We start from the raw sequence: 19,679 nt of genomic DNA, 5'->3' as shown, positions 1-19,679 counted from the left end.
GGTGTGACAACCGCCATGGGGCTCACCTTAGACTTTTCGATGACTTTGTGTTTGATTATCTGGTTTTGATTTAGAAATTCTTAGATGCTATCTCTTGTATCTGCTCTCAAACTTCTCTACCCGGTGCATGAATCTTGCTTAAGAAAAGCCCCCGTGGGACCTGGATGCCTCTTTCCCTAATCTGGATGTTAATCCCCAAGATCAGTGGGTTTGGCACCTTTTTAAAAATAAAGTTCTTTCTTCAGATAAAATCTCCCATTGCTAACGTATTTGTTGAACACTTCGTATGTGCCAGTTACCATGCTGCACTTCTTGAGTGTTCTCATACCATCCTCAACACGAGGCTATGAGGTCCTAGATCATGTAGCTTATTTTATAAAGTAAATGAATAAAGTAAGGCACAGAAAGGTGAAATCCCTTCTTGAGGTCACACAGTAAGTGGCAGAGTGAGAAGGAAGTCATAGTGCTCCAGCTCCTGCAGCCAGGCCTGAATAACCACTATGCTACACTGTCTTCAGAATCAAAGTGAGGGTTGGGGTGGAGAGGCGGGCCTAAATCCTGTCCTTCTCAGCTGTCACTCCAGGTCCCTGAGGAACCCCCCAGGAACCCCTAGAGCTGCTTCAACCTAGAGACCTCTGCTGCAAAGTATAAACAAGATCCCGATGCCAAGGGGGTATGTGGTATGGCCACCATGGCGATCGGGGGGAGGGGGGGATGTGGCTATGTGGAGGGTCAGGATGGAGTTCCAGAAAGTGGAGGTGAGGTCAGGATACTCCGTCTGATACTTGTCAGATGCTTGGCTACCGGAGCTTGATTAGAGAAATAAAATGTCACATGCGTGTGAAATATATGAGCTACACCTGCACCCAACTTTGATAAGGTTTTCCAGGATTTGTAATTCTTTATTTTAGGAGAACTGAAGGGAGGGCCAGGGAGAGCTAATGAAATTCTAGAGCATTTTGCAATCTCTGACTGTCCACTCGCCAGCCTGCAGTGCAGCCACACAGAAGTCCTGCTTTAAAGAGCCGGCCAGATCTTTTGCACTTAACACATGGAGGGCACACTCAGCTGCCTGCTGCTAAAGCCATTGAAAAGGCAGTAAAAATGGCTGATTCTCTAACCAGGTTGCCTCCTATCCTCTCGTGCACATAATTTAGCTAGCAGCCCCATTGTTTCTTTATCCCTTTCTCTCCCTTTGGTCTCAAAGTGTCTAAGATGCCAGCACTTTTGAGTTGGAAGGGCTGAGATGGAGACCAATATTGCCTTTGTTCAATATGGAAAGTGAAGAGAGGACAGAGGAAGCTGTCTGCCCGCCAGCTGGGAGTCGGGAGGTGTCTTGGCTGCGGTGACCACCTACCAAGAGCCAGGCGCTTTGCTAAACACTTGATATGTGGAATCTCAGTCAATCCTTCCATTGTCAGGAGGTGGAAGCTGTTTCAGCCCAGCACAGTATATCTCAGGGATATTAGGAAAAACCTGCCCAAGGTCACAGGGCCAGTCAGCGCCAGCACCAGCCCTTGAACCCAGACACAAACAGGAAGCTGCCATTGGGACCACCCTGAATTCAGGCTGGAATTTCCCATGAGGTGGGCAAGGACCTCAGGAGAGATGGCCACTGAGCACTGAAAGTTTGCAGAGCAGTGTCTGGAGGTCAACCTGGCTGTCCCTTGATGCATCCCTCTCAGAGAAGTTTTTGTAGATACTGAGACCCAAGTGTCACCTCTTGGGGTGAGAAAAAGAACCCATCGCAGGGCATTCCTCCTACCACCGGGACTCGGGGAGCGCGGGTTCTTAGTTGAGACTAACCTTTCACACCCAAGTTTGACCTTTAGGAGCTCAGAGACACTTAGCTCCTTCTGGAATCCAGAGGGCCAGCTGGTGAGCCTGAAGCCTGCCTCCTCCCTCCGGGAGTGTTAGGGAGCTGAGCCACTCTCAGAGGATATTTTATTTTCACACTTTGGTAGGAATTTCTAGTCTCCCAATAGGTGGTGGGGGATGAAGGCTGTATCTGTGATGTTGCCTGATTCAGGAATCAGAAAAGCTTTTGGAAGGGATTCTAGCAGTGATCTGGTCCAACCCTTCATTATACTGATGGAAATGTGGAGGCCTCAGACAGGAGAAAGCTGGGACTGTGCTTTTTAAATGTACAGTTCAGTGGCATTAAGTACATTCACATTGCTGTGCAACCATCATCACCATCCGTCTCCAGAACTTTGTCTTCATCTCAACATGAAATCATCCTTTTTTTACACACTTACATGTGCTTGTCATGTGTCTGCCTGTGTCCCAAACACTTCACACATATTAACTCATTTCACCCTCACAACTCTACAAGATAGGCATTACTGTTATGTCCACTCTACGGATGAGAAAACTGAGGCACTGAGAGGTTAAGATGGTGCAGTTATTAGATAGCAGAGCTGGATTTCACATTCAGGACACCTGGCTCAGAGTCTGACCTCTGACAACTACAGAAGCTCCTGAACACTGCCTGGGGTAGGCGGCTGAGGCCACCCCCTCCCATCTGCGCCGACGCCACCCAGCAGCAGAGGCAGGAAGGGGGCGCTCCCAGGATGGCAGGTCTGGGTTATGCAAGGTTGGAGAGAAGGGCCACGAGCTGGGCCCCACCATCGCGGGACATGTGGGGAGTGGACAGGGACCCCAAAGCCTTCATTTTCCTCCTTCAAATTTAGCCTCTTAACCAAATATTGAGAGGGGTTGGAGACTGAGTAAATTTCTCATTGTCTTCCTGGGAAACAAGGTGCTTCTTGAAGGTCTAAAGGAGAATTGTAATGTGTAGTTGGATGCAAGGGTCCACATGCAATTATCTGGACCCTTCAGGTTAAAGTGAGCCATGTTGTGTGTGCACGTGTGTCATGTGTGGGGGTGGGGAGGTTGTGGGACTGAATTACTTAATGTGCCTCGGGCCTGTCTGTGCTGCATTGGCCTTTGGCCTGGAGGCATGGGCTCCTCGTGTGGACATTTCACAGCGTCCTTGGAGACTCAGCCTCTCCTGGAGGCTGCCAGCCTCCTGACCTGGAGTGTGGACCCCACCGGGCAGGGGTGCGCAGGGTCAAGGCTGAGCGGCCAGGACCCGCAGCTTGCTCAGCGCTTGCATCACCCTCCGTGGGTGCACCTGCCATGCACCTGCCGTGCTAGCAGTCAGCCAGGCTTGCTGTGACGTGCAGTCACCCAGGTACCTGGGGACAGAGGCCCTCAGAGGGTTTCTGGGGCAAAGCTCAGCTGGCCTCCCTTTGGTATGGGATTTGCACGAGGCCCTGTGCTACCTTTAGGTGGGGAAAACTGGGCTGGGAGAGGAAGAAGTGTGGGAGGGTGGCCTGGTGGACAGTGAGGGGACTCCTGTTTACTGAGCACTTGCTTGCTGCCAGGCTATTTATTTCACAGTTTGGTTCCCTTAATCCTCACAGTGAATCTCATCATCCCTGCTTTAAGGGCAAGGAAATAGAAGCTCAGAGAATATCAATCATATTAATATCAATAACCACCACATTACATCATTTATAAGATGACCATGTAGGATAGTTAAGTGCTCAAGTCAACTTGCATGAAACACAACTGACTGAGACCTTGGGCAGGTCATGCACCCTCTCTGTGCCTGTTTTTTTATCTATAAAATGAGAATAATAATTACTTCTCATAAGATTTCTATAAGGATGAGATGGGTGCTTGGCATAGGGTCTGGGGCATAGCTAGTATTTAGCGAATGTTAGCTAAGCCATGATGATCAAGCAGTCACAGTGTACTAGGCTTTGGGTTACGGGTTTCTTTCTACAACATTGTTTAAATATAAAAACTCCAAGAGATTGGCATTATCATCTCCCTTTTACCTGTTAGCAAACTAAGGCTCAGAGAGGTTAATGGAGTCCCCCAAGGCCACAGAGCTGGGAAGAGGATGGGGCGAGGATTCCAGTGCTTTCCTCTCTGTAGAGGCACCCTTCCTCTGCCCTGAACACTGGTGAGAGCTGGCATTTTCAGGCCCCCAGCACTGCCTGGACGCCCACCTGAGGCCAGCACCACCTCCTGCCCCACCTGTCTGAGCTCAGATGGGCTTCTCCAGATGTACACACCTGTCTGATGCTCAAAGGCAGGATAATACTCTTCATTGCTGAACAGATCAGTCCACGACATCAGGGGGTCGCAGAAGGACGCGTTGGGCAGGAAGGTGCTGTGTGTCACTGAGTCCAACATCACCCTGTAATGGCAGGAGAGGCTGTGAGGAGGCGGATGATGGTTCCTGGAAGCCACACTGCAGGAGCCCCCAGCAGGGTGATGCCTGGTTTTTAATAATGATAGCAAACACTTATAAACCAGGCAGCCTCCCAGGAGCCAGGGACCCCTCTCAGTGCTTTCCCTGGTGACATTATTTAAATCCTTGACACATCTTGTGAGGTTTGTGTGTATAGCTCCATTTTAGAGATGAGAAAACTGAGGCAGAGGGGTTGAAGTCAGTTGCCCGGGTAACATGGCCGGTAAGTGGCAAAGCTGGGATTTCAGGATGAAAGCTTTTATTATGCAGTGGTGCCTCCTCCTTTACTTTTGCTATCCTCTCACACCTGACCCCTGAACGCTGGCTTATAGTGTCTAACAATATGCTTCTGAAAACAGGGCAAGATTGTTATACATGAATATACCCACAAACACTTATCCACATTCTGAAATCCGAAAGCTCTGAAACTGAAAGAGTGTGTGTGTGTTTGGTGCAAACTTATTTCCCAGCAAAAAGAGTCCTGAACTGATGTTACATAGGTTTTATATAATGTCATATATATGTGACATCTATGCTTCTATTTTGTATACAAACCAATACTATATGTTTATATAGTCATATATAAACTATAGACAGGCTGCATAGTTTATTTGTCCTACTTGATGAATATTCCTATGATACACTGCAGAAATATTACTGTATTTAAGCAGTCCTGGCAAGCAGGCAATTCCTTGAGAGGGGTATTTTGTGCTGTGCTCTGTATGCCTTGTGTAACCCTCCTAATCCTTGAAGAATTCTGAATTCTGCAGCACATCTCGCCCCAGGGTTCTGGATAGGAGCGTGAGGACCTGTGATAATTGTAACACACTTGCTTCACTGAGGGCTCTGGGCTGAGCAGTTGATGTTCATTATTCATGGTGTCCCCAGTGCAACCACTCTGAGATGGGCTCTGGTAGGGTTCTGTTTTGCAGATAAGGGATGGGCGCTCCGAGATTGCAGGTGACATGCCCCACACCACCCAGCTGGCAGGTGGTGGAGTTTGGGTGACAACTCAGGTTGTTCTATGTAAGAAGTCCTGATCCTACTCGCTGTGCTCTAGTCCCTGCACACACTGGTGATTGGGAAGCTTTGGGAGAAGGTCTCTGATCGAAGTTGGAAAGCGGATAGAAAAAAACGGGCCTGGGCCCCCCACTCGCAAGCATTCTTGCCCACGCCAGTCTCATCTTTCAAGTTTCTCTTTGCTGTTCCCTATTCCCACGGTTCAAGGAAAAAAAGGACAATTTGTTTAGTGAATTAGAAAAATATGTTCACTCAGCTTCTTTTATGATTATTGCAGTAAATTGATGAGATAGAGTTGATTCTACCCTCTTTTGCAAAGGGGGCACGGCAGCTTATGATTACACAGCTGGTAACTGTCAGAGCAAAGACTAGATTCCAGGTCTTGGGTTATTAAGCACATGGAATTTTAAGATGGTCAGGAGTTTATTCATCATCTAGTCCAGTGTTTCCCAAACTTTAGTCGTTTGCCTGCCTCCGTGATAATTTACTTAATACATTAAAAAAAATCACCTCTATTTCTGTTTAACACAACTACATGTATTTAAAAGGAAAACTTTATATTACCACTGCACGTGGAAAGTCAGTATTCATTTAACATACATAAAAATAAAGACATAAGCATTTAAGTAAAAATTAGTCATCCATGCACCACCTGGATCAGAGGTTAGCAAATTACAACCGACAGGCACAATCTAGCCCACCACCTATTCTGAATGGCCCACAGATAAAAATGATTTTACATTTTTAAATGGTTACATATTAAATGGTTATATAAGTACATAATGTACTTGATTTTGCCTTTAGGCCTGCAAATCCTAAACATTTACTCTCTGGTGCTTTAAGAAAAAGTCTGCCTACCCCAACTGGATTTATCTTGTGTGTTGTGAGTGGTGTGAGCACTGCATGTTGGTCCAGTCTTTTCCCTCTCCCCGTCATTTTACAGTTGAGAAAGTTAAGTCCTGGGGAATTTGTGGAACTTTGTCAAGGTCACACAGCCAATGGGTGGCAGCCTTACAGTGTAGAGAACTCTAAAATTTTCCAACTCTCGACCCATCTACTTCCCTTTCTAAAGACTCTCATGGTCTCACCTGCTCACAGACACATCCCAGGCGCAGTTACATATCAAATAGGACCTCAGTACTGAGAAGGGAGAGCATTGTTGATTCCAGAACCAAAGACCAATTCTTTGGGGGTCTTTGCAAATCTATCACCATCATCACCATCAGATGTGCACAAGGACTGTTCTCCAGACATAGACAAATGACTGTGTTCAGATTCTCACACACAGGCACCCTCTTTGGGCCATCATCGGAGAGAGTTGCCAGACCCCACTAGGAGGCCTCCTTCCTGATGCCCAGAGAGGGTTAACGTGCCCAGCGGATTATCACGGTCATGGATCTCCGCCTGGGAGCCGTATCAAACAGAGGTCAAGGCTGCCTGGGTTTGGACTCTGATTTTCCCACGGATTGGTTGGTTTTATATCCTAAGCAAGCGGCTGGATGACGAGGGATGGGGGTAGCGGATTACGAGAGAGGGGAGGGCTCCTGGAGCCCAGAGCCCATTCCGCTTTCTGGACTCGACCTCAGATAAGTTCCCCCACGTGAGGGCTAAAGGTAAAAATGCCCCCTGCCTCTTGGAGCTGGAGGCTTCAGAAACTGAGGAAGAGGAGGCAGACCTCTGACACGGCTTTCATGGGTGGGTTTGGAGAAAGCAGAGGTGGCCTCTGCATAGAAGGAAACTTGAAAACAGTCCCCAGGTCTTCCGTGTTAATTAGAAATCCTCCAGATACAAAACGCCACAGCAGGAGTGCGCACCTCCTCATCTCCGCCTGACAGATGGCTCTGAGAAGTCACTCAGTAAATTGAATTTGATCATATAAAAATTAGGAAAGTTTTTGCGCAATCCGATATTTGCCTCCTTTTAAAGATTTCTTTTTTCCTCTTCGCACCAGCCCACTCGCTTGCTCTGTCATCTCTCTCGTGCCCTACACAGTGCCCTATGTCTCTGATCCCCTTTGGTAGTTCCTTCTGTGGCAAATTATATCCATTAGGCTTTCTTAAAGGGCTCTCTCAGGTGTACAATGTGCTATTTTTCTTCTGTAATTAATTTTTTGCTTTGTGGAAAAATGTGTTTTATAAAAGGCTGCAGCTTTTTTTCCCTCCCTTGCTATTGCAGTAGGAGGAGGGAATTATTAATTCTGGACTCTCCACAAAAGACCTTGGCCACTAAGCCAGCACGCTCTAGCTGTGAAAGTTCAGGAATAATGGCTGCTTTTTATTCAGCTGCCCAGCTTCTTAGGCCCTCTATGGGCCTGGTGATAATTGAACATTTTAGCTATTAAGGTTTCTTTAATGTAGGTGGGACAGGGTGGTGGGAAAGAACAGCTGTTTGCAGCCCCATTTCTTAGTGGGGACGTTGAGGCCCAATGATATGTAGGCCGAGGCCTGAAGTTAGAACATGCATTCCCAACAGGGGAGACATTGACCCCAGATGGAAAAAACTGACTCTTGAGGGTCAAAAAAAATCTTAGACATTATTATTCTTTGTGATCCTCCGAAGGGCCACAGTACATAAATGTTAAACGGTAAATCTGGGATAGTAACATTTTGTGGAAGAGGGTCAATTAAGAAACAATGATCTAAAAAGACTCCTTAGTAGGGGTGATAATAACAAAAAAGTTTGAGAAGCACTGGGTTAGACCTAGAAGGACAAGAAGAGGATGCCCAGGGAGGGTCCTAGGCCTGCTGTTCTAACCACACATTTTTGTGTTTTGAGAGGCTGGCTGGTTTGTCATCATGGAAAGAGCACTGGGCTGGGAGTCATGATTCTGCCTCTTGCTCCTCTCCAAGCCTCAATTCTTCATCTGCTAAATGAACACACCGATGAGGTCGACTCCAAAATGTGCCCTAGCTGCATGATTTTCTGTAGGAACCCACCCGATTTGGCTGACACATCCACACACGTGCACAATGCATACACATACACATGTACACATGCAGGCACGTAAGCTCACCCAATTGGAGTAAAATTCAACCACTATGGAGATGAAGCTTTTAGCTCTAAAAATTCCCCCAGTTTTCTCTTCTCCCTTTCCTCCTATGCCCCCGCTCAGCTGTGGACTCTGGACATTCTTTGCCTGGGCTAGCCAGGCCCCTTAATAACTCTAGAGCCTCACTCACTGCCCGCCCATAGACCCACGGCAACTGGAATCACTTTCCCTAAAGTGTAGAGAACATTTCAGCTGCCTAGTAAGTAGGAAAGGATCAAGCACGTTCCGTACAAGGGGGAGGAATCGAGTGGGCTCTCTTCCATGCACGAGAAAGGCTGGCTGCAGGTACCTTTGAAGATGGCATGGACACTCAAGTCCCCGATGTCTCCAGTGGCTTCCTAACCCTTCTGAGAGCTGGCTCACTCACCAAGGGTGCACAGGGAGGGTCCGCACAGTCAGAGAGACAGGCCTGCGGGCTTCTTGCCCTCACACGAGTCAGAGGCAGCAGTCACAGGTGTGGTGCTCATGGCATCTCTGCTCAGCCTTCCAGAGAGAGCAGAAGGAGCAAACCACCCAGCCTTGGCCAGTTTGCCAGAGGAGGAAAATTCCTTCCTGACCCTGGCAGAGATCATCAACTTCACTCTGGGCATGTGACCAAAAATTCACCCAATTAAGCATCTACACATTGGCTGTTTATGCACCAAAACATCACTGGGCAGAACAAGGCCATGAGGGTGTAAACCATGGTAAAGGGGACCAAGGCGGGCCTTCCCTGGTAAAGGGGACCAAGGATGGCCTTCCCTGATCCCATCATCTGGGCAGTCTCACTGGGAAGAATAATGCTTTTCCTTCTCTAAAGCCTCCGTGGTATCCCAGTTGTCCACCAGGTCCCAAGCCCTGCGATGCGGCAGGGTCAACTTCCCACCCTTCAGACCTCCCTAAGAAGGGATGCGTGGAGGAAAACCCAATGGACGATTTCAACACTTGCTGTTAAAAGATTGTGGGCTGGGTGTTTGAGTGTTTGTTCTTCTGGGAGAAACCAGAGCAGCTGTGAGAACTGACTTGCTGATGTCTTGCCAAGTGATTCCTCGTCTTTCTTTGGCTTGAGTAGGGAGTTTGTGAATTTGTTCACTTTTAGTTGTTTTGCTGAAGGTGCAGCAAAGACTCATGGGAGGAACCCCCTATAGTGTTCTCTGGGCTCCAAGACAAAGCTCATCAGTTTTGGATTAAATCTATCAGAGTTTAGATCCTACCTCTGCCATGCCCAAGGCAAGGGGGGCAGGACACACGTCTCACTTCTCAGTCTGTCGAAACTTTATTTTTTATCCTTTATTTTTGCTTCATATGAGATGTGGTATATAAAAATCCATGACCCTCTCTAAGCTCCTCTCTAAAATGGGGATTTTAACATGCAATCCTCAGGATGTCCCAAGGAGTTAATAAAATTAGGTAATATATGTAGATAAGTGGGCATAATACATATGTCCATTCCTGTCCCAGAGGGTGGGGGGGAAATCAATTGTAATCAGTACTTCTAAAAGATTGCTACTCAGGTGACTTCTGAGAAAGAAAAAACCACCCTGTGAAAACTCCTGCCGAGAACACACTGAATCACGAAGAACATTATCACAGAGAACATGGGCACAAAAAATTAAGCTTTCACTCCGAGCTGCAAACAACCCGTTTCCCTGGCTCTTTAAGCTAGACTAAAACATGAAACTGTCCCCCGATATCACTTTACCTTTCTAGGCCTCAGTCTCCTCATCTGTAAAACGGAGAGGTTTCTCCTACTGATCTCTGACAACCTTTCCAGTTTGTAAAATTCGTAGCACATCTAAACAGGGGTCCCCAGCGTCAGTTGAAGGGAGCATGTGCCACCGGCGGCTGCCAGCAGGGGGCGAACGCACAAGAGCCCCACACACTGCAGTCTGAGAACAAATACAGTGGAAAAACCCTAACCATTGCTTTTCTGGAAGCATTCTATACTGAGCTGGTGTGCGAGGGCAGAATGGGTTTCCTTTAAGCCATTATATACAGACAAACTCTTGAAAAATGCCCCAAACTGTATCAAGGCAGCTATCTTTGTTTCAAGAGGGGGCCAGGAGCAGGCCAATGAGAAAAGGAGGAATTTAGCAGGAGGAGGTGGGCTTTGTTTGAAGCTGGATATCTTTCGCTGTAAAATCCAGCTTCCCTTCCTAAGGTTAGCTTTAGAGAATGGAGTGTTTGTGCGCATTCCCTCTTAGTTCCCCTTGGTTTAATTAAGCGATCCGAAGGGAGCGGGGGGTGGGGCGGGGGGCTGCCGAGGAGGGGGTGGGTGGCTATACAGCCTGAGGAGGCAAAAATGTCTTTCTCAGGCCAGCAGTTCAACCCAGTCAAACAGCTCCCAGGAGGCACTGTGACTGATGGAAGTGGCAGCAGGCCGGCGGCAGTCAGGAGCTGGAGGCGGACCTAAAGACCCAGGCCCCAGCCGGAGTCTCTAACCCCCGACACCCCTTACAGTTCATCCAAAAGAGCAAAGAAAAGGTGCTTACGTGAGGGCAGCGGTGCAGGGTCCAAGAGGAGGCTTTCAAGGCAAGAGAAGGCGGGCGCTCTCAGCACCGGCGTACAGTGGAAATAAAGGCACCTGTAGCCTTGTGATATAAGTAACACCTACAGACAGGTCCGTTTGGTTTTTCAGGTTTATGCACAGCCCCTTTGATGACGGTGACATACAGTGTGACACGGCTCTTTGGAGGGGGGAATGGTTCTCACACGCCGAAAGTTTACCTTTATCCTGCTTTTGTGCCCGGCTGCCCCCTCCCCCCCAACCCCAGGGGACTCAGTAAACAAGCTGAGAATTCTTGCCTCTGGGAGCTTTGCGGGATCCTGCATTTACTGGGAACTCTCTTTGGGGCAAGCTGGAGGGGAAACTCTGGAATCCAGCCGCGGTGCCCGTCTCTGCAGCCCCCTCCTGGGCTGGCGGAGTCCTGCGATTTTGTATATTTCATCGGCATCCTCCCCCCCCCCCCCCCCCACCTAGCGTGGTAAGGTGAAGGGGCAGAATGGGACAGTGGTTAAGAACACAGACCGCGCAACCAGACGGCTTCGGATTCAAATTCTAGGTCCATCATTTTCTAGTCGTGTCACCTTGAATCACTTAACTAGGTAGTTAATAACTAGTTCTAACGCAAATAAGCGGATCTATCCACTGGGTGCTGTGAGGGTTGCATGAGGTCCTCCAAGTGAAGCACCAAATAAGCCCTATGTTTCGTTCTGATCATAGCATTTTCTTCGAGAGAGCACTTTAATCAGAAACCCCTTCTCCACCATTTCCTACCCCCTCATGCCTTCCGACTAGATGAAGGGAGCAGCTAGTTTGTAGAACCAATGTTAGGCCCTGTTTCTGCTTTTTCACTCAGAGCATAACAGGCCATCGGACTCGTTAACTTACTCAACTTCTAACCTTTTTGGATGTAATGAGCTACATGGTGGCTTTCTCCCTTCTCCTCCCCCTTATAGACGAAGAAAGGAAGAGGTTTAGCAGCTCAGTCAGGTGCCCACAGCTACTGGGCCAGGATCTGACTTGGATACCAGCTCTCAGGTGTCTTGCTGAGAACTGCCTGTTTCCCTGTAAGAGCAGAAACTCAGCCTAACTTAGGCTGAAATATAGAGTGTCCTCGGTCACCTATGGGACAGCTTTGAGAACCCTCTGCCTTGTTGCACTGTGCTTCCAGCTCTCCTGATCAGCCAAGACCTTGTGTCCAGATTGCAGCTCTGAATGTTAGAGTGAAAGCAGGGACCCTCACCACCACCCGAAGAGGCAGCACAGCCTGAAAACAAATGTGAGTTTAAAAAATATTTTTAGGTAAATTCATAGGTGATGCCATTAGCAAGACAGATTTGCAGGGTGATGGTGAAATGTATGAATTTAGGATTAGGGTCCCTGTCTCTATGATCCTGAAACTATTTTTTAGAAAAGAGTCTGTTGGAGTAAGTTTACATTTTCTATGCTCTACTGACTTAGAAATTTAAGAATAAAAAGTTTTCTGTCAGGGGGTGTGTATGAAAACTCCCGGCACCTGCCACCTGGAAGACATGAGATGAGGCATCAATTTTTCAGGGCCTTAGTTTCCTCATCTGGAAATATTACTATGATTCCTGGTGCATAGTAAGTTCTCATTGAATGTGGCTGTTGTGATCTATGGAGAGAAACATAAATGTTGATTGAGATCACTGACCTTTGAGCATTACCATACCAAGTAGGATAATATTGCCCTTCTGCAATGAATAATCATAATCGCTACCATTTATCTGGCATTTAATAGGTGCCAGGAACTGTCTAGGCATGCTACACGTATTAAATCACTTAATCTTTACATCATTCCTCCAAGGTAGATACCATTATTATTATCTAAATTTTACTAATGAGGAAACAGGCATAGAGAGTTCAAGTAACTTGCCCAATATCACACAGCTGGTAAAACACGAAGCAGGATTTGAGCCTAGGCAGATGGGACCAGAGTCCACAGCTTCACCATTATGCTATCATTTGGTACTTCTGGAGCCAGAATCTAAGTTGATATCAATTTTCTTAGGCCTCCCAGGTTGCTGCTAGGATCCTTAAAAGCAAGGACAAGGGTTATAAATCTGTTGTTCCCTGAAACACCCAACATGGACTTAATGCACAAATCAGTGCTCCAGCAAATCTTGTTGGTAGATTGTGTATTTGCTTTATTTCCTCTTCAAGTATCTTTCCCCAGTCTCCTATATCCAGCTCATCCTGTAGCTGTTCATGCTGTCCCTTCTGCTGGCCAGGGGCCCCAGTTCAGCAGATAGTACCAGTGAAGTGGCTCCCCTGATAATCCCTCCTTGGCTATGAGCCTCATGGAAGAATTGAATTTTGTGTGATTTCCAGCACTGATGGCGTCATGATTGCCTTCAGTGGCAAAGTCCATGGCTGGCAGAACCATAATGAAAATGAGGATAAGAATACTGATTTTGTCATTTTATGGTTGAATTATGACAATGTTTATGAAACAGCAGACACAATTGCAGGACTGTATGTTCAGTCTCCTTTCTTCCTGTAAAGATACTGGAAGCCAACTTAATCAATGTTCCTATGTTTTAGGTTTACCCAAATAACTCCGAAGCCATAATGGCTTTTCAAAGGCACAGATCTGAGAGGTCCAGCTAAGGGAAGCCTTCTCAAAGGAAGAATTCTTGAAGGCAGAATTTCCTTTAGTTGTTTTCCTACCAAACATCAGTCCCCTGGCAAGCATGAGGGCTTGCTTCCTGAGAGAGTTGCTAGGGGTGACAATTTGAAGAATGGATGTCATTGACCCCGGTGGCCAGTCCACAGTGTTGGTTGGAGGATGTTGTGGTACTGATGGTGCTGCCATGAACTGGTACTGAATGGACGAATCCCTCCAGCCATGACTCATTCGCTTGGTTAATTCAGGAACCTCATTAATGAAAGTTAGGCTATCAGTGGATAATCCATCAGTCAATCATTAAAGGCTTAATCTTCCTACAGGTGAGCTGATGCCAGACTTGCTGGTGAACTTAACCATCTGAACCTCAGTTTCCTCGCCTGCCAGTGGGAATGATCACAGATGTAGTGTGATAATGGGTGTGACGACACCGACATCCGTGTCTCTACACCGAACTCACTTCTGCCAGTTGTCATCCAAAGGCATGTCTTCAGTGAAGGGACTGGGGGCGGACGTGGGTGTGAGGATGGAGGGTGAAGAGGGAGGAGGGTTCCTGGGGAAATTTATAATTGGATTTGCATAGCTCTACCCTCATCAATCAGCCAAATCTGATTTCTAAGACGTTGTTGATTATAATATACATCATTGATTTAGGTAATCATCGTGGGGAGAAAACATTACGTTAAATGTGCAGTTAGATTATAGAGCTTATCCTGATTTCAGAAATGTTAAAATGTGAACGTAGTAAACATAGTAATTAAAAAAATATATATATAATAGCCCAGTATTTTCAGGAGTATTAAAAAAAAAAGTGAGACCTAGTTGTCTTAAAGACCTGAAGCCTTCAGGTAATAGATGCTCTAACAGAGATTTGGGGAGGAAATATTCAGAGGTCCAAGACAAATTTTGGGTTAGTGGCTGTAGGACCTACAGGGAGGGGGAGGTCAGGAAGGGTTGGAACAAGTCAGAGAAAGCTTCCTGTGGGATGTGGCATTTGAGCTGGGCCAGAAAAAATTAGAATGACCTGGTAAAAACGGTTCCTTAATATGTGCCAAGCACAACAACTGTAGAAGTTGGGGCTGTTAATTATCCCCATTTTTCAGAAGGGGGAACTGAGGTCAAAGAGCTTCAGTAATTTGCCCAAGGTTCTACAGCTAACCAGTAGCAGAGCCAGGGTGCCCCCTAGGATTGCCTGATTCAAAACTCAGGCCACTGCCCACGATGCTCTACGATGTATGGAATGACCAGAAGGAGAGGCTGTTTCCAACAAGAGGAAACCTGCAGGTGTGTGGGGGACAGAATGAGTGGGTAGCCCCAGAGCTCATGGAAGGTTGACTTGAGTCTTCCCTTGTGTCACCACGTGGCAGCCCTGGACGTTTGAATCGTGGTGCCTGGGGGATCAGCCCCTGTGAACTGGGTGGGGCGGCTCTCTGGCTGGTTGATGAGGACTTTGAGTTTGAGGAGTCCTCAGATCTTGTCTGTTCTTCAGGGGCATATTTGCACAGGGAAGCAATGATACTTTGTCAAAAACTTTGATTTTCCTCTTACTCTTCGCCTGTGTATCTTTCCAGGGTCCGCTGTTATTTTTTACAGAGATTGTTGCTGTGTTTTCTTCTCCCACTCATTTTGAACTAGTACTGTTATCTTTAGTTGTTTCCTTGCAATCTTCTGCTGCCTCCTACAGCTTAATTTGCCATGAAAAATGCAAAGGTCTGAATTACACACGGAAATTTCCTGACTTTGGTATTGTTGGGAAACTCATTCAGAGAAATAGTCTTGGTAGTAAGCACAGAATGGTGTAAGGACTGAGGCATTGTGCTTTTCACAAAATTTCAGTCTATCACTATTATGAACTTGTCTGATTTATTGCTTCATTCTAGAGTTTGTCATCACATCCTAACTGAAATCCAGTGATTCCTGGCACTTATTAGTACTTATAAGTCTGAGGGGAGAGCCTTCAAATTTGGGAAGCTGCCCAACCTCACCAAGAGGTTCGCATCAACACTGACTTGTCTGTGCCTTGAATTTGCAAACCCGCGGAGGTTCCCATAAGGAACGTGTCACTCCCCAGGGTGTTTGTCCAGGGCCTGCATTTGGGGAAGTTATCGCTGAGCTGTTGGAGTCAAAGTGAAGACAGGTGTCTCCTTTAGTCCTGGCTGTCACGCTCCCTCATCTCTTCATGAAGTGATATTTTAATTCCTCTCAACGTGCCAAGGCAGATAGGTGGGATTTAGGTTCCTTCTGAGTTGACAGCTATCCCTTTGGTTCCAAAGAACCAGTGAGATGTGGGACATTAGCAAGTGATACAAGAACTAAACAGGCAACTGTGGTATTGCGATGAGCAAAAGCCAGATGAGAAGGTATCTAAGAAAAAAACAAGTGCGAGAAGGAGCTCTAGCTTTTGAGTCTGATAGATGTGGGCTCAAAGCTCGGTGCTGTCACTTGGTAGCTAGTGATACTTATCTCTCTGAGCCAGTTTCCTCATCTAAAAGCCTGGATAAACACATTGTTACTTCACAGAGTTTTGATGTGGATTGAAGGAGAGGTTGTAAAATAAGTACTTACTTAGCCCAAAGCCTGACATTTACTAAACACTCAGTAAACGAGGGCTGCATTGCCTCCTGCTGCTACATCATCACCACCACTAACCTTACCCAATCCTCGGTTTCCTAATCAGCACAATTAGAATAATATTAGCTACTTACTAGATTAATTAAAGTAATACAGATGTGTGCATCTGGTACCTAGTAGATATTCATCTGTCCCTTTGTTCATTTTCAGTCTCTTATCTGGCATCTATCAAAAGTATATCAACCTTGGGAGTTAGGAGAAGGCCTCCATATTTGGCCAACAGCCCTTAATTATGTTAAATGGAGCAATACTTTTATATAATATTCATTCCCTCATCCAGACTTTTTTCCCCTGAGGTCCAACATGCCCTTTTGGGAACAAAGAAGCTTCAGGAATCCCAACAGCTCACTTTACAGAGTGGCCAGCCAGATTTGCCATATGGCCATAGAGATCCCAGCTGGCACAGTTTACATCTGTCTGCAAAGCTCCGTGCATGGGCTTTGGCAAGTTCACCCTTCTGCAGTATCTAGGGGAGAATGGAATGGATGCCACCTGCCTCTATGGGACAGAAACGGGCTCTTGGTCTTTTTGATTTGGGGGTTGTAGCCACCCCTGGCTGCAGCTGTCACTTCAGGCAGAGGTCAGGTGGCACCTCTGCAGTAAAGCAGATGACAGATTTTGCACAAGGCCTCCTGAGGGAGGAAAGAATCAACTGGGGTTAAGCGTTCCAGCCAAAGCAAGCGGTGAGTTGCATAATCGCCAGCAGACATGGCTGTGCTGAGAGAGGCCAGTTCAAGTAGCTAGCGCTGCGAGCCGACTGGGGGGAAGGGCAGAGGTGGCCTGGCTGGCTCCATGCCTCTTCCACAGTCCCTAGGCAGTGGCTCAGCCTTCAGCAGAGGGGGAACCTAGCCGTGCAGTGTTACCTGACACCCACCTGACCCCTGATGTTTAAACAAGTTTAAATCGCAATCGCAGACTTTACAGAGGATCCCGTTAATGTCCGGGCCCCGAGGAGCTTTATCCTGCCCAGAGGTGAGTGGAGTTGACTTCTGGTCAGGCCAGTGTTCAGAAGGAGTGCTACCCTTCCAGGATCCTTTGCAACTGACAAACTAGTTTAAAGTGATGGATGTTTAAGACAAGCCAGAATATATCTGGAGATAAGATTTGAAAATTTGGTGGACAGTTAGTGACTAAAGAGGACACCTGCAGGTGGAATCTGCAATTGGGAGCTCCATAGATCCCAGCTAAATAGAAATATGGAAAAGCCTATTTTTTTGGGGAAAAGAGTTATGACAAATCCAAGTTATGACAAAGAGTAGGGAGAAAAGGCAGAATTCTACCCCATGTACTCCCACTCCTCATGCTCAGAGCCTGCATAACACCCAGACACAGCTCCCAGCCACACTTCCTCCTGTATCTGGCCTGCTCTCCTCCCCAGAGACCCACCACACACAGCCCAGATCCCGCCATGCCATGCTCAGCCATCAGATAAACACAGCCCTCTTAGGAAGCTGATTAATAAAACTATTTTATCTATAATTACACTTGACTGATAATAATGTCCTCAGAGCCTGCATGGTTAGATTGGCTCAGATTGTAACATCCAGATTAGGGTTGAACTTGCTTTGAACTGTGGACACACTGTTGGTCTCTCCAGCTCAGAGATTACAAATGGCTTTAGCTGGATTCGCCCCATGGAACTACGAGGGTAAGTAGAATTCCAGCTCTCCTTGGTTCTCTTTTCTCTCTGACACTGTACAGATGATATCTCTGAAAATACATGGCCAAAAGTCGGAGGAAGGCCGAGTCAGATTCCCTCCTCTAACCCATCACTGCGTACTCTGGTGGCTCTACTCTCAAACCAATGTCAGTCTCAGATTCCATGGGGGAAGTGGCTGTACCTGCTCTCTTGAAGACTGACACTTGAAAATAAACAGTTTAATTCCTGGATTGTGGGCTCCTGGGGATGGACTCCAGTGAGCCATAATTAACTCTTTAAAGTCTTCATGGTGTCCCGCAAATGTCTGATTCTTTGTGATGTAACGCTGAGTGGAGGCAGCGAGGAGGCCTTTTAGGCTAATTACACGTTGGAATGAGGTTAACGACGTGCCTAAGATTTTTTGCATGGTTCCTGTGACATTGACGAGTCACTTGGTAACATGCTAGGGCTAAAGACAGTGATGACTTTTAAAGAAGGTGGGGGCTAGAAGCTAAGCTAGACAGGCCTCTGACGTCATTCCCCAATCTAGCCCCCTAGTTTCTAGGAATTAAGAGATCTTGATTTTAAACTGGCATTTAGTGCCAGGGGCCTGGAGATGTGGACAGCCGTCTGCTAAGAGTCTCAGCTCTCTCTTAACACATTTTACAGTGGCTGAATTTAGCCAAGGATGAAAGCAAGAGCCCACTAGGTAAGGGTGGCTTTGGGGCTGGACAGAAGGCATGATGGTGCAAATAAGCAAGGTGTGCATCAGCCCTGTCAGCTGGTCACAGGAGAAAGCCCAGCACACAGGAGTGCGTGCTGGCACCGGCCACCTGGAAGAGCTTAATGTTACTGCGATCCCACTCTGCAGATGAGCATGCTAGCATTTCAGAATTACACAGGGAGATCCAATAGCTACCCCTTTCCCATCCTTCTGCTCAAGGCCAGGCATTACTTCAATCACCTGCAGACTTGTTCCAAGGGACTCCAGATTTGATTCAAGGTTGCCATGTGCTGCTCTGCAGGCTCCCCAACATTCCACATGTGGATGAAACTGGGTAAAAATCTCACAGACTAGCAAGGGAAAAAGTCACCACAGAAAGGCCATCATGCTTCATAAGCTTGTCCTACCCCTTGGGAGCAGCGATGGAGGCTGGTTTTGCAAGCTAAGCGAATGTATAGGAACCTCCGGGTTTCCTTGGCACTCGAAAGGAGGCACCCCCTTTTCCTCCCTGGTGGAAGGATTGGAGCAGGGCTAGCTCTGCCCATTGGACGTCCTCTCCCTGCCCACTCAGACACACAGCACCCACCTTGGCTCGCTCGTCCCACCAGGCTGGGCTGGGCTTCGGTCCTCGGACGTAGTCATCACCTGGCTTGGAGAAGGCCCCGGTTGGGCGGGCCCCTCCTCAGGGAGAAGGACACCGCATGGCCACCTCCAGGCTGGTGACAACCCCTCTGGGTGTCCCAGCCCCGAGCAGCCTCCCAGGCGCAGCAGGGCCCCAGGATGGCAGCCGGCAGGTGGGTCTCCCACCTCCACAATGTCCAGGCGGCAGCTGAAGGTTAGGCAAGTCTCTCGTTTTGACAGATGCTGCCAGAGAGAGAGAGACACCTGCCTGCTGGCCCGGCTTTGCTGAGGTCTGTGTGAGCTGCAGGGGCTTCTGATGGCCCGTAGCCTCTGGGGAGGTGAGGTGCAGTGTCTGGAGGAGCCGCGGAGAAATGTGTCAGGTCAAGCTTGTCAGCACCTTAGCACCCTGCCAAATAGTAATTACCAGTGCCTTGTGCCACCCAGCAGAGGGAGGGCAATATTTTTATGCCCATTTTATAGAAGGGTAAGTAGAGGCCCAGGGAGATCAGACTTAAGCTAGTCAGTCAGAGGCTAAACTTGGCCCCGAGGAGGTTTGACTCAGAGGTTGCTACTGCACTTTGGGTGAAGCCAGTCCTGTG

General features: G+C 47.5%; 1 protein-coding gene across 4 annotated transcripts in view; it reads right to left on the bottom strand.

The window, feature by feature from the left end:
- The window catches only part of ELF5 (E74 like ETS transcription factor 5), a 39,152-nt gene extending 19,703 nt beyond the window's left edge, over window positions 1–19,449 (bottom strand). Inside the window, exons 1-2 of one of the 4 annotated variants that reach the window (XM_011000576.3) lie at window positions 19,046–19,449; window positions 4,089–4,213 (exon numbers count right to left, since the gene is read on the bottom strand). In XM_011000576.3, the coding sequence (XP_010998878.3) occupies window positions 4,089–4,213; window positions 19,046–19,101 (181 nt within the window). In that variant the 5' untranslated portion in view covers window positions 19,102–19,449. Of the gene's footprint in view, window positions 1–4,088; window positions 4,214–8,625; window positions 8,675–8,703; window positions 8,876–10,807; window positions 10,947–19,045 lie in introns of those variants that run through there. The other 3 variants (XM_031459813.2, XM_011000577.3, XM_031459814.2) reach the window with 3 other exon arrangements.
- Between the last annotated feature and the right edge of the window lie 230 nt (window positions 19,450–19,679).

The sequence above is a fragment of the Camelus dromedarius genome, chromosome 12 (genome assembly GCF_036321535.1).
Source record: "Camelus dromedarius isolate mCamDro1 chromosome 12, mCamDro1.pat, whole genome shotgun sequence".
Lineage (NCBI taxonomy): Eukaryota > Metazoa > Chordata > Mammalia > Artiodactyla > Camelidae > Camelus > Camelus dromedarius.
The sequence above is the reverse complement of the archived record's forward strand: the minus strand, read 5'-3'. Positions and strand labels throughout refer to the sequence as shown.